The sequence below is a fragment of the Gordionus sp. m RMFG-2023 genome, chromosome 1 (assembly GCF_954871325.1).
Source record: "Gordionus sp. m RMFG-2023 chromosome 1, tfGorSpeb1-WG-v2, whole genome shotgun sequence".
NCBI lineage: Eukaryota > Metazoa > Nematomorpha > Gordioida > Chordodea > Parachordodidae > Gordionus > Gordionus sp. m RMFG-2023.
Window position 1 is genome coordinate 82,263,278 of NC_088775.1, and position 15,407 is coordinate 82,278,684.

At 27.6% G+C, this 15,407-nt stretch overlaps 1 protein-coding gene across 2 annotated transcripts in view; it reads left to right on the forward strand.

The window, feature by feature from the left end:
* Positions 1-999: 999 nt before the first annotated feature.
* Positions 1,000-15,407, forward strand: part of LOC135922961 (multiple C2 and transmembrane domain-containing protein 2-like) — a 37,234-nt gene continuing 22,826 nt past the window's right edge. Inside the window, exons 1-2 of one of the 2 annotated variants that reach the window (XM_065457516.1) lie at positions 1,000-1,051; positions 3,409-3,742. In XM_065457516.1, the coding sequence (XP_065313588.1) occupies positions 3,411-3,742 (332 nt within the window). In that variant the 5' untranslated portion in view covers positions 1,000-1,051; positions 3,409-3,410. Of the gene's footprint in view, positions 1,052-1,961; positions 1,991-3,408; positions 3,743-15,407 lie in introns of those variants that run through there. The other variant, XM_065457517.1, reaches the window with a different exon arrangement.

The window sequence follows — 15,407 nt, forward strand, 5'->3', positions numbered from 1 at the left end:
TCGTCGTTTTTAAAAATCGGCTCAAATCGAGCCGTTTAACAACACTAGTCGCAAAGAAAATATAAAGGGGAACAGGTTAATGTTATTTTGGACACATGTAAATTAGATTAGAAGGATATTTTTTTTTGGGGGGGGGGGGGGAGATTGAAGCACTGGTAGATGTAAAGTAAAAAAGATGGGGGGGGGGGAGTCAGAAATGACACCCGAGGAGGGAACGAAAATAAGAATTAGCATGAAAATTTCTAACCATTCTTAAAAATTAGAAATTTTTTAAGAAACAAATTTAAAGGAAACATAATTATATGATTAATTTGATTTCTCAAAATACAAAATTATACTCTAAATTGTTTAACCTTTTTTTCGAGGGAAAATACATTAGTGTTGTTAAACGGCTCATTTTGAGCCGATTTTTTTAAACGGCTAACTCAATGTTTTAGCCAGAATAATAGTGCCTAAGTCTAGAGATTTCTATAATATATGTCTAGACCTTTGTTCCTTCTATGAGTAAAATCTTCAGGCTTGCATAATATTTTTCTGGATAAAATATTTAGTTAGCCTTTTTCAAAAATCGGCTCAAAACGAGCCGTTTAACAACACTAAAATACATTTAAACAAACTGTTACGGGAAATTTATTCATTATATAAGATTTCAAACATCATGGATAGTAAAAGGGCATCCTATCTTGCTTTTTCCATACGGATTTTTATTCCTGTTTACGAAATTTTTATCAAATGATATTAACAAAATATAGCTTTTCTGCAGTGTTAAAATATAGGCAATTTACATTAGTACGTAGGAAAAATATTCAATAAAAAGTGATATAGGACGACCTTTAAAAAGCAAGTAAACGTTAAATATGTATTTATAAAATAAATTTTAAAAATAAATACATTGTCTTGTTCCATATTTTAAAAAGTATAATCATTTTTAATAACCTTGATTTTTTCTTTTTTTTGTCACACAAAAAAATAATTATAATATTTTTTTTAAAGCTTTAGGGCAACTGCAACCACAAAAAAATTATATTCCAAAATATTCTATGGGAATAAAGTTATCTTTATTTATTTTAATTTTATATCATCCTTAGATGAATCATTAATCCTCTAAAAAAATACAAATTATATGGACTGTATTATAATTTAAATGTTTAGAAGAAACTGATTTATTTTTTATGAAAGATTATATAATTAATAATAAATAGTCAATTTTTTTATTTTTATAATTGATTGAATTTGATTGTGATAAAATTACTAAATATTAAAAGTAATCCTGTAGATTTTTTTAAAAATAAACCAAGCTAAGCCTGAAGTGGGCCCGAAATATATTTTTTATAAACTCGGATCTGAAAATATAAAAAGCGGTCCGGGCCTATTTTTAAAAATAATAAGGGCACCAGCCTGAAATTTTTATTTTTGTCAACCAGATCCGGGCTATGCTATTAATAACTCTTAGGGACCTGATAAACATTTGAATTTCAGTCATTTACTAAAAATTATTTATATTTCACCTTATTTAATTCTCTAAAACTGCTTATTAGCGAATCTCACTTTTGAAATAAGGAACCTAATTCTAGGCTAAAATAAATTGAGGGTCACTGAATTTATTTTCGTCCCGGGCATCTAAAAGTTTTAACACGGTCCTGCCTGTCATTAAATATTTAGTAATTTCCATACAATATTTAATATTTGTTGGATTTGTCGCTATATTTATTTATAAACTTACTAACTCATACAATGAGTTTGCTATATTTTTTGCTTCATTAAAAGAATATAAAATTTTTTATTTTTTTAAAAATAGTATATTGAAATCGATTTATTTATTATTACTTTTATTATTTTCTAAAAATCAAATTATTTTAATAATAGTAAAATAATTATTCTCGACTAATTTTTTCTTGTCATAATTTGGAACAGCGCAAGAAAAAAAATATTCTATTCTTTTAGTGGACTAAGGACTATTAGCATTAATTCCAATTCTTTAGTTTTACAGGTAAATGATTTTTAAATCGTTTAAAAAAATATTTCCTATTCGTAAACAAGAGTTTGGAGAGAAGATAGAAGCCAAAATAAAATTTTGTAAAAATTCTTTGTATTTAATAATAAAACAGTATTTATTTTTTTAATAATAATAATAATAATAAAATCGATAAAATAAATAAAATATGACGTTATATTTTCATTTTAATTTAAAGCAGTTTTTACGCAATGCTATAATATGATTAACTCCATCAGAACTCATTAAATTATACTGTTTTCATATTAGATTAAAAGATGATAATAAAAATTTTTTATAAAAGAAAATTATATGAAATCTGTAAGCCTTTTTTTTTAAACTACAAGGTGTGTCTGTTTATCGTCAATCCCTAATATTTGCCTATTGCTATTATTAAGCCTTGATTTTTTGTTTGAATTTTGTATTTATAAAATAAATTATTGAAAATATTTGATCTGGAACAAGAGCAAATAATATTATTTATTACCTGCCTTTTGACGCTGATCCAATCATTAGAGAAATAAAATGTAAAAAAATAATATCTGAGCCAACATTTTTCATTTCCTATCCCTTAAACTTGGAAATATATAAATAACTAAACTACAACCATAGACTTTGAACTTATAGTTAGAAATTTATACATATTTTTAAAATATTATTTTTTAACATAAATCGGATAGTAAAAACCGGAGATCAGACCGACACTCATGATAACTGTTAATGTCGGTTTGTTCGAGTATCTTTATCGGTTTTCATGTCTGCTAAAAAGCTAGTCCTCCCTGGTAAAAAGCGGAATTTTCTGAGGGGAAATTAAGTCGGGTATCCAGGCCCTTGAATTATGTTCATAACACAGTGTCGAACTCAAAACGCAAAACCGAAACGAACCACGATAGATTTTCATATTTTAAGAAAATCTCAAGAAGGAAAGGAACCCAGTTACCTTATTTAAAGCCTGTTCATAACAGTTTTTTTATTATACCGATACCACTTTTTGGAGGTCGATCCGATATTCCCTAATTTATATATTTAAATTTATTATATTGATTGCATTGGCATGGTTAAAGCGAGGCTTGAAGAATATCTTTCATTTAGAAATTTACCTATTTTCGTAAATATCTCGTTAAATAATTGTTTTAACGCGATAAAAGCTTATTTTTGGTTTGTGAGGTTTGTATGACTTTGCTATGTATTTTAAAATAAACATGGTTTCATAAGTTTTCTGTGATGAAAATTTTTACTCTTGGATTATCATTCATTCGTTTATGGTGGATCAAATTTTTAAATATAAATGGAACTGAATTAATATGCCTATCTTAACTCGAAACCCTTAATTTTAAAAGTTTTTACAATTCTCAAGATATGTTTGTTAAATTGGTATTATTTATTTATCTATTATATTCTCTTTTTTTTCAAAGAAATGATTTCGATATCCAATAAATTTGATAACGAATCCTTAAACGGCATTACCGAAGGCAAAGTTAAATACGTTTCTCAAGATTCTCTCAATTCCTTATCATCTTCATCCTCGAATTCATCCTCATCCATGGTTAAGTTTTTCAAATCCGGACACCTCTACAAATCAAAATTCAATCATTTATTGGAGAACGTTAAGCGCACTTTACACCACCACAAAAATCCCGAAAATTTGGTAAGTCCTGAAATCAATATTAATGATAACGAGAATACAGATGCAAAGACCAGCCAGGATCTCTCACAAAATATGGGCGAGACGTTTCAAAAAACCGATCAGTAAATTTAAACACCAATTGATTTGTTTATTTAGGCTGTGCCCCAAAACGTCAAAAAATTTCAATTCACAAACTTTCAAATTTTAAAATATAAAATTAAAAATATGTTCAAAACATAATTCCAATTTTTTTAAATATAAATTTCAAAATGCGATTTCTTTAAAATTTGCTCAAGTTTTGAAACTTTTCAAATTTTTTTTTAAAAAGATTTTGCACCCAGCTTTGTAATATATAAAATAAGAAAATTTGGGGCATTTTTTAAAGTTTTTTTGGAGAAAAAAAATAATTGAATTGGAATTATTTTTCTTCTAGTTCTTTTTATATCTATTTAGTCACCTTCATTCACCCGACCTTTTGCGTCTCCGAAAAAAATATAAAAACCTTTCTAAAATAATTATATCGGTTTTTTTTTGTCATCTACCTTTGGCTCTTTTAAAGTTAATTACATAGTTCTTTTTGTTACCAATGCCAAAATTATAAATATACATTATACTCCGCGCCGCTTCACGGGGTTGCTAATGAAGAACTATTGGGGACTTCTGTCCTGTCAAAGTTTTGAAAAATCCTCTCAAAGATATTCGAAGATATAAATTTAAAACATTTTTTTTTAAAGCACCCACTGAACCTAGTTAAACTGAAAAGTCTAGTGACGTCTTCTATAACCGATATTTCTTTGTCACATGACACCTAATATTTTAAAAAATATATACTTTTGAAGCAAATTATATTTTTCGAGCCACGCAACTAATAATTTTTACAAACCGTGAAATAATGTGTGAAGGGGGTGGGGGGAGGATGGCGAATGATTTTAAAAAAATTAGTCTGATACTATTAAGTCTAAAATTTATTGTTTGTAAACAAGACATTTAGTTAAGGGGTTGAAAATTATTAAATATCGTTTTAAACTGATAAACCCCCCACGGTCTCTCTACACATGTATCTTCTCCCATATTTATCCAAAAATGAATCCATATAAATAAAATTTATCAGGAAGAAGGCACACAAGTTCCCTAGGAAAATCCTGATCACCCCTATGAATAGTGTGGAGGAGAGGGGGGGGGCTTTAAATTTCGATGAAAATAAATTTGAAGGTAAATGTAAAATTTGGAAAGAATTCCGAGTATCATATTTGGCAGGCCATTTAATATTTATATGGAATCTGTTAATTAATTAATTTTTTTTATATATAACTTTGGCATAAATAATTTTTTACCATTTATAAAAGTAAAATTTTTTAATGATTTTTTTTTATAAAATATGAGTTTACTTTAAACACACTAACTATTTAAATGAGTAAATATGTATCTTTATTTTCCGCTTAAAATTTATTAAAACATAAAATTTATAAATGCTCTCTAAACAATATTTAATATTATTTATGAATAAATGAACAAAATAAATATATATTATTACCACTTAAAAATTTGTCATGATGGCGGGGAGGGGGAGGCTATGATTTTTTATTATTAAAAAATATGATATACTATCAGATCAGACCCTTTCTCCTTGATAAATGAATCATAAATGTATTTATTTTGTTGCTATATTCCTTAATTTTCCACTATTTTTAAAATAATTTTAATAATGTTTTTTAGTACTTTTAAATGTTAACAAATAATTGGTACACGATGACTATCATCAAATAAATGATAAAATTCTCATTCCCCATCATTCTTGACGGGCAAAATAAAGACAATAAAAGATAAAATAACTAAGTGCGATATAATCGCGTATTTATGAATAAATGAACAAAATAAATATATATTATTACCACTTAAAAATTTGCATGATGGCGGGGAGGGGGAGGCTATGATTTTTTATTATTAAAAAATATGATATACTAGCAGACCCTTTCTCCTTGATAAATGAATCATAAATGTATTTATTTTGTTGCTATATTCCTTAATTTTCCACTATTTTTAAAATAATTTTAATAATGTTTTTAATACTTTTAAATGTGAACAAATAATTGGTACATGATGACTATCATCAAATAAATGATAAAATTCTCATTCCCCATCATTCTTGACGGGCAAAATAAAGAAATAAAAGATAAAATAACTAAGTGCGACATAATCGCGTAGGATTAGAGTTTTCTGGTTATTAATGAAGATAACGCTTAATTTGAGGCATCATTTGGAAGAGAAAAAAATTCTCTACCGTTGTACGTTAAAAAAAATTTTAAAAAAAATAAATAGTGTTTTTTATTTTTGGCGCCATATCTTTAACGGTCAATAGCTGGAAAATGGTAATAGTACAAATCGAGTTTGAAACGGTACAAATTGGGTACAAATCAATCCTGTTTTATAAATTTGAAAAATCTCAAATTTTGAATATCGGGGGGGGGGGGGGCTAACTTCACGCTATAATATAAGGTTTAAAATTTGATTTCCGAATGAAGATAAAGCTTAATTTGAGGCATCATTAGCAAGAGAAAAAAATTGTCTACCGTTGTACGTTAAAAAATTTTTTAAAAAAATAAATGTTGAGTGTTTTTTATTTTTGGCGCCATATCTTTAACGGTCAATAGCTGGAAAACGGTAATAGTACAGATCGAGTTTGAAACGGTACAAATCGGGTACAAATCAATCCCGTTTTAAAAATTTAAAAAATCTAAAATTTTGAATATCGGGGGGGGGGGGGGGGGGGGGGGCTAACTTCACGCTATAATATAAGGTTTAAAATTTGATTTCCGAAATAAATAATGAAGATAAAGCTTAATTTGAGGCATCATTAGGAAGAGAAAAAAATTGTCTACCGTTGTACGTTAAAAAATTTTTTTAAAAAATAAATGTTGAGTGTTTTTTATTTTTGGCGCCATATCTTTAACGGTCAATAGCTGGAAAACGGTAATAGTACAGATCGAGTTTGAAACGGTACAAATCAATCCCGTTTTAAAAATTTAAAAAATCTAAAATTTTGAATATCGGGGGGGGGGGGCTAACTTCACGCTATAATATAAGGTTTAAAATTTGATTTCCGAAATAAATAATGAAGATAAAGCTTAATTTGAGGCATCATTAGGAAGAGAAAAAAATTGTCTACCGTTGTACGTTAAAAAAATTTTTTAAAAAATAAATGTTGAGTGTTTTTTATTTTTGGCGCCATATCTTTAACGGTCAATAGCTGGAAAACGGTAATAGTACAGATCGAGTTTGAAACGGTACAAATCGGGTACAAATCAATCCCGTTTTAAAAATTTAAAAAATCTAAAATTTTGAATATCGGGGGGGGGGGGGGGGCTAACTTCACGCTATAATATAAGGTTTAAAATTTGATTTCCGAAATAAATAATGAAGATAAAGCTTAATTTGAGGCATCATTAGGAAGAGAAAAAAATTGTCTACCGTTGTACGTTAAAAAATTTTTTTAAAAAATAAATGTTGAGTGTTTTTTATTTTTGGCGCCATATCTTTAACGGTCAATAGCTGGAAAACGGTAATAGTACAGATCGAGTTTGAAACGGTACAAATCAATATCGGGGGGGGGGTGCTAACTTCACGCTATAATATAAGGTTTAAAATTTGATTTCCGAAATAAATAATGAAGATAAAGCTTAATTTGAGGCATCATTAGGAAGAGAAAAAAATTGTCTACCGTTGTACGTTAAAAAATTTTTTTAAAAAATAAATGTTGAGTGTTTTTTATTTTTGGCGCCATATCTTTAACGGTCAATAGCTGGAAAACGGTAATAGTACAAATCGAGTTTGAAACAGTACAAATCGGGTACAAATCAATCTCTATCGACCTATTCACCTTTTATTTTTAAGTTCAAAAGTTGGGGGGCTGTCATGAAGTTGGCCCCCCATTTTGTTCTTTGAATATCTCAAAAACGGTGATGGTACAAATCGAACTGAAAACGGTACAAATCGGGTACTAATCACACCAACTGATAAACCATTGAAAATCAAAAATTGTGGGACCAACTTCACGGACCTTTTCAAATCATCTAAAATCTCGGAATAAACATAAATATTTAAAACGACGAGATATAAAAATGGAATTTTTAAGAAAATAAATAATGTAATAAATAAGATACGTTCCGATTGATAATTCGATATTAAAAATAAACAATAATAATTTCAGAAATAATAAACAAATTATGTTCCATTGAGTTATTGGTTAAAATGCAAGGTATAAACATAAAAAAATGAATGAAAATACAATAATTAGATTGATTGAGATATTATAATATAAATTGCAATTTGTCATTATTTGGTAAAAATGTAATTTTTTTTGGTAAAACCCAAAATATATAACCATTTTGCTTTTCTCTTAATGTGCAAACATTGTTTGTTTTTATACTTTATCATATAAAAATATTGGAAGTTCTTACCCATGGATCTACTGCGAGGTGGGATAAGCTTTTCCCTGCTAATTTTATCTTAATTGCCCCCTTTCCAAATTTTGAGTTGGGTCTGAGTAATGTAGGTAATTATCCGGTCTGGACCGATATTTCAGTTCGGATCAGACCATCGTCTTCTTTAAACTTATGGTTTTTATATTGTTAAATAAAAATGAACTAAAAATTAGCAAAAACTAAAATGACTCCTCGATAAAAATAACATAAATATAAAATCTACAAAAAATATCAGGTAAAAATTTATATAATTAACTAGTAAAGCAAACTTGAATGTTAATAAAAGACCTGGTGGTCTGGAAAAAACAAAAAAAACTGATCCTGACTGTGGTCCTCAAAAAGATCGGTCCGGCTCCGGTCTAAGACCGATAGGACCGGGCCGTTGACCTAAACTAAGGCTGAGTCAACCCCCCTTCTCGCCAAAAAATTAAAATTTGTTCAAAAGAGTTTTCGAATCCCCTTTATTATTGTTATAAAAATCGTTTTAATATTTTTTATACGTCAAGAATCTTTATAATATTTTTTTATAGCCCCATAGAAGATAAAGGAAGCAATAAGTTTTATTTTTTTAAATATTTTTGTTTCCGTTATTTTGTAGAAATTTTTATAAGTGGTCGTCGTTTCTGTCTTTTTAAAGTATAGAATGAGTTTCAGTGTATTAATAAGTATTAGTGATATTAGTTCCATTTTTGGAAGGTTTTGAGTTAACTCTAAAAAGGTTTAACCGAATTTTTAAGCGAAAACTATCATCTTAGCCTCGATCAAGGTTTACACTTAATTGATAGCTCAATCTTGAAAAAAATATACTCTTTTGAGCCGATTTAACAATACTATAGAAAAGAAAGTCCAATTTTAACAAAAAATTTTAAATGTTTAAATGGGAATTTGAAATTTCAAGTAGGATGGTTGTTAGTTGAGGATTAGGCAATCTACATTGAAAGATATAATAAATCGTGATATTTTTATATCAGATCTTCGGTCTCCTTTTAATGAACATTTTTTTTATTGATTGACTGATATTTTTAAAAAAATCATTTGTAAGATATTGACAATAATAAAATATTAAGTAGGCAGCATCTACATTACAGAAAATTCATTGGAAGCCAACTCCAGTCAAAATCTACACCTGTCATCCTAAAAATAAATTCGCCTTTCGGCCGCTATATATGCTTGCCAATTATTCTATGATAATCTCATAATATTACTTTTAAAAATATTATAATGAGCCAGCATTTTATAACCTCCTAACAATTCTACAAACTCATTCAGGCCTCGCGATTATTTAAGCCAGGAATAACAAATAATAGTTAGCGATAATCATCTAGGTGTTACTAACCGTATTCAAAATCACGAGCGCGTGTAACTTCAAACCGCACCTAAAATTGTATCTATGAATGAATATACCTATTAATCTACAAATAATGTTATTAAAGTTTTATTTAAAAACATATCATTCAAAAATATCCAAAACTAGTAAAATTAAAAATAAATATTCGTTACAAATTGGATATATTATTATAGAACAATATAAAAACTTATATATAACTCAAGAATTTTGATTCATAATAAATGAAATAATCTTTCTACTGTCAAAAAAATAATTGAAAAATTAAAATTGTGATCTCTCAGATAAAAATAAGGTTGACGTAGGAAATTCAAAAATTTTTTAAAAGGCTATATGAAAATGTTATAAGTTTCAAGGGATAAACATTTTACCACTTTTGGCAAAAACACCATGTTAACTGTATTTATCCAAAATCATTAATTTTATTTTAATTTTTCAATTAATGCCCTATGTAAAATATTATCCTAAAAATAGATATTTATGTCTTATGACTAAATTATTAACCTAAATATGAAAGATACATACCCTGCTGGCCATTTTAAATTTATTATAGAATTAAACCTTAAAAAATGTCTCTTAAAGGGCGGAAACACAAAACCTCTCTTTAATATTTTAGAACTGGAAACTGCTTTATATTAAAATAAAAATAAATTTAGAAGCTGAAACCAGAATTTTTTCTTAAATCCAGGTTCCAAGATTCTATCTACAATTGAATACAAAAAAAAAGAATACCACGGTCGTTGTAATGAAAGAAATTTAAAGATCCCCTCTGCATCTTAGCTCATATTAATTTTAGTTCTTAATTGTGAATTCTATTCAGAAAAGGAGACTCGAAATACGCGATTTTGACATAACGTCAGTTGAGTATAGTGTTCTATATCCACTTTTTTTTGTAAAATTCTATTATTTTTATGTTTGAATTCTTCGGTATTATATTCTTATATATTCACAATAAAAATTTTCAAATATAAATTAAGAATAATCCCTTATTAGCATTATTACATTCTGATCTCCTTTTTTTAAAATGCAAGAAATATTTTTTTTTTAATAAATGCTTTCCTGAATAATTTTTTTAAAAATAGATATAGAACATTATAGTACTTAACCAATGGTAAATGATATATTTAACATACACTTTATCCTATTATTTTTTAGTAATAAATCGCTATCCATACTGCTAATTAGATTTTTTAAAGAGAAATAAGACGAGCCTTTTTTATATATGTATATACGGTTGATTAATCTTTTTTATACAAAATTAAAATATAAAAATTTATTTAAAAAAAATAAATACTTAGGTTTATATTACAAATTTTAAAGTTGGGCTAAATTCGGAAGAAAACCTTGACCAAAATAATATTTTTAAATTTTTATCATTTTTTGAAGACTTTACCCTGAATTCATGAAATCGCAAGAGTTATATACAGAATACGCTGTATTTATGTATTCTCCACCGCGAATTCGCGATAACCGTGAATTCAGGGTTATAGGTTCAAAAAAATTCCGTGATAAAGTTTGATTTTTGCGGATTTATAACTGCTCAACTCGCAACCAGAATTTGGTGGCTGAATGAAAATATCAGTGAATGCTAAGGGGGATCATAATAAGAAATCATGTGACTTCATAAGCATCTTTTGGAGGAGGTACCTTTTTAATTGCTTCACAAACATCTACGGGTTGCACTTAACGGCCTGCTTTGGGCAAGTATTAGTGTATACGAGAACAAGCCGCCATTTTATTAATAAATATAACGACGGTCACATGATATTTTATTTTGGGTTAAATTACTTATCGAGTACTAATCACATATATGTGAGAAAAAAAAATAAAGAAAATATAATCATGGCAGAATTTTGGCTTCTTTTGGGGACTAACGGAATTATCTGAGGTAAAATATTTGTAGTGTCTCGTGATTGGTCAAATTATTTTGTAGGCAACTTAGAAAGAAAGAAAGAAAGAAAGAAAGAAAGAAAGAAAGAAAGAAAGAAAGAAAGAAAGAAAGAAAGAAAGAAAGAAAGAAAGAAAGAAAGAAAGAAAGAAAGAAAGAAAGAAAGAAAGAAAGAAAGAAAGAAGAAAGAAAGAAAGAAAGAAAGAAAGAAAGAAAGAAAGAAAGAAAGAAAGAATTAATTAATCAATCATCAACAAACTGAATATATTTAAAAAGGATCATGAATTTGATTATTATAATATAAATATAAGGCTTTTATTTTCGATTTATAGTTAACTTATAAAGGCCTTGAAAAGGATCCTTCTAAATAATGGACAAAAAAAACTAAACAAATAATATTCGGTGAAAAAAAAAAGTCAACATTCATCATATTTTAGGTTTTAAACATATTCTGTGTTGTTAATACGCATTATGAATAATATTAATGTTTGCATAATCAATTTTAATATCATTATGCAATATTTAATGATATAATATTATTTCTCAACGATCTAGCTATTTAAATCTTTTAAGCAGGATAGAAGTATTAACACTAGGTTAGACTAATTCTAAAAAATGTGTCGGTTAATAAAATAAGTTAATATATTTTTTCGGGAATATACCTCAACTTTCCGCGGAAATACGAAATACTATAATCCCGGATCCCGGCTTTTAAAATTGTTTTTATCTTTTATTACGAGATAAACTAAATTTATATTTATGTTAGCGGATAAGGGGGTATTATATTATTTAGAGAATGTAATCTCTAATATAGTTTTTTATAGGCTACTTTTGAAAATCAACTAGTTACAATTACAAGTTACATTTTTTTAAATATAAAAGTAGCTTATGACTAGTTTCAGTTGTATTTTAAACGTAACTAATTATATTACAAGTTACATTATAAATTATTTATATACTTCATCATTTTTAATATAATCTTTTTATTGCACAAAAATAATAGAATTTAAATATGGAAATAATTGCACAGAAAATATATTCCACAATATGATATTTATTTGCACTAAATAAATAAATTAACGCATTGAATAATTTTTATTTGACTTAAAATCTTTGCAAAAATTAGTTTCTTATTAGGTTCGCTTATTTTTCTCCATAAATAAGCCTCCCAAGATCAAACCAATCTTTTTACAGGAACGCCTGATCTAAATTGAGATATTATTTTCTATAAACTATAAAATTTGGGAAATTATCATATATAAAAGATAAAATCATGCTTATCTAAAGAGTTGCCTTTTCTTCTTCTTCTTCTGAAGGATATAGAATCATAATATAAAAATTATATTTTTTTAAAAATATCCACTAGAAAAAATCCACAAAGATTCTGCATGAAATTCGTTTAACACATATAACCATAGCAGAAAATTAATTAATCTATAGTGTAAGAAAAAAATAAATTTTAAACTTGCTTTAACAGAAAAAAGTTACGAAATGTTTTATTCATAAGGATACCCCTGAGTAGTGTTGTTAAACGACTCGATTTGAGCTGATTTTTAAAAACGGCTAACTCATTCTATTCAAGAAAACATTAGGCAAGCTTGGAGATTTTGCTCGTAGGTGGTACAAAGGTTTGGACATCTATTAGCGAAATCTCGAACGAAAATATTTTTCCGGCTAAAATATTTTTCCGGCTAAAATATTTTTCCGGCTAAAATATTTTTCCGGCTAAAATATTGAGTTTGCCGTTTTTAAAAAATCGGCTCAAATCGAGCCATTTAACAACACTACCCCTGAGACCTGCAAGCCAGGCCCGTAAATTAGGCCAAAAATATTTCCCCCGATGTGAAACTGAATAACGTAGATATTTTTTGGTTACCAGGAAAATATCTCTGATTTAAAGTAGTCAAGCCGAGATTCCGCCATTGAAACAAAAAATTTGGGCGGGGTACATCGGTGCATTTAAATTAATAATTTAATTATACTAATGTTTTTGTAATTTTGGATGCAATTCTTTTTCAAACAATTTAAATATATAATTTTTTTTTCGAATCGATCAACCAACCCGTATGTAAATGCAAGATTTACAAAATACGGAGATTAGTATGCCATATAATTCATAAAAAGACTAAATATCTGGAATCGAATGTTTTATGTTATTTATGGAATTTGGGATTAAAAGTTAAAAAATATATTAATTAAAATTGATTATTCGTTCTTCGTTAAAAAATAAATATTTGTACAGGTTGTGTTTTGTACGAAGCATTTGTTTTATATAATATAAAAATAATTTTTTTTACCTTGATGTTTTATAAATTTACCTCCACTAAATATTAAATTAAAATATAACTATAAAAACTATAAAATGGTTATTACATTAATAAGTTTTTGTAATTATAGTTTATAATTAAATTTTTTTAAAAAATAAAATTATAAATAGTGCCATATAATGTAAGAATTAATAAAATGGTACAAATACAATCGATAAATTGAGTAACTAGAAGAAAAAAAAGATTTTTGTATATGAGATTAGGAATACAGAAAACGATATGAAAAAATGGGGTTGTTTCAAAGGGCCGAAATGTTAGAGAATAGATCAATGAATGGGGAAATTATTCAATAGAAAGTGATAATGCTAGGAGAGTTGAGTTAAAGTGATAACAAACTTTTTGCAATTAAATAAGAGATATGTTCACGAGTTCCTACCTAACGGGGAAAGATTCGAATATAGCAACATACGATTATATGCTCGAGTTATAATAGAATGCTAAGCTATTTTAGCGCGCATGAGATATAATTATGTTAAGTATCGCGAAATTCAACACCAAATCTGGAACGAATAAAATGTCTACGGTAAATATGGTAACTTGGATTCAACCGCTAAACCGGATAAATTGGGATAAGTGTTAAGGTTAAATTATCTGTTTTAAATTCTGCTCGAAGCAGCAACACTACCTAAGTTTGCCTATCAATGCTATAAAAAATTTTAAATAATTTTAAAAATTACCTTTTTTTTAAGCTAACATTATCCATAATTACCTTTTTTTAAATCTAAACGGAACGCTTCAATACTGAATAAGAATTACCACGGATGTAAAACGATGATTAGGAAAATATTATTATAATAGATTAAATTAATGACCAATGATGGCTTAAGCAAGAAGATGGGCGTAGCTCTCTTGTCGGAAAAGATAAAGGAGAGCAGATAGAGATAGTATGGACATGTGCTGAGGACTGACTCAACTAATATGAATAGGTAAGTTCCCGATCTTGAAGTTTTGGGCCAAGGAACTAGAGGAAACCCACACTAACTTGGATTTCTCAAATCCACATGTTGGATAAAAAAAATTGCTGTTGATATGGCCCAAAGCCTAGCTATATAGGGCGCGTTTTAAAGATTTCAACTAGTTATGGGATTAACATGAAGAAGATTAAATTAAGGAGGTAGAGACCTAGAAATCATACAAAAGTTATGCGATGGAGGATTTGGGATTAACATGAAGTAGATTAAGGAAGTAGAGACCTGGAAATCATACAAAAGTTATGTGATAGAGGAAAGGCTATCCTATTAATTAGGGAACCGAGAGAAAATAAGAAAGCAATCCCGATAGTTTAAAATGTGTGGCTAAGGGAAACAAGGCAATTGATTTGATATACCTCAGTTTTATAACTTAAAAGCTTTGATTATTTTCTGGCCTCTACGGGGACCAAAGATGCCAAAAATGTAAATAAGGTGTGTAATGGAGGTGCTATGAATTTAAAAGACTTCCGCTGAGATAAATCGATTATTTTAGTCAATATTTCCATATTTTATGGATATTTTAACAAAATCCATTTTGTTGTACCCCGGTCTCCCTTAAACCATCTTTCTTTAAAATATTTGTTGATTATATCAGTTGAGAAATGATATAATTATAAATTGAAAAAAGAAGTTTTACAAAATGTATGGACAAATTATTTGATAAAATTTGGAGATAAAAATTCTAAAATAATTAAAAATTTTAATTAAATATTTGAAAATTTGATATGTAGAATACATCTCCGATAATTTTATTTTATTTGAAAATTTCGGTAGG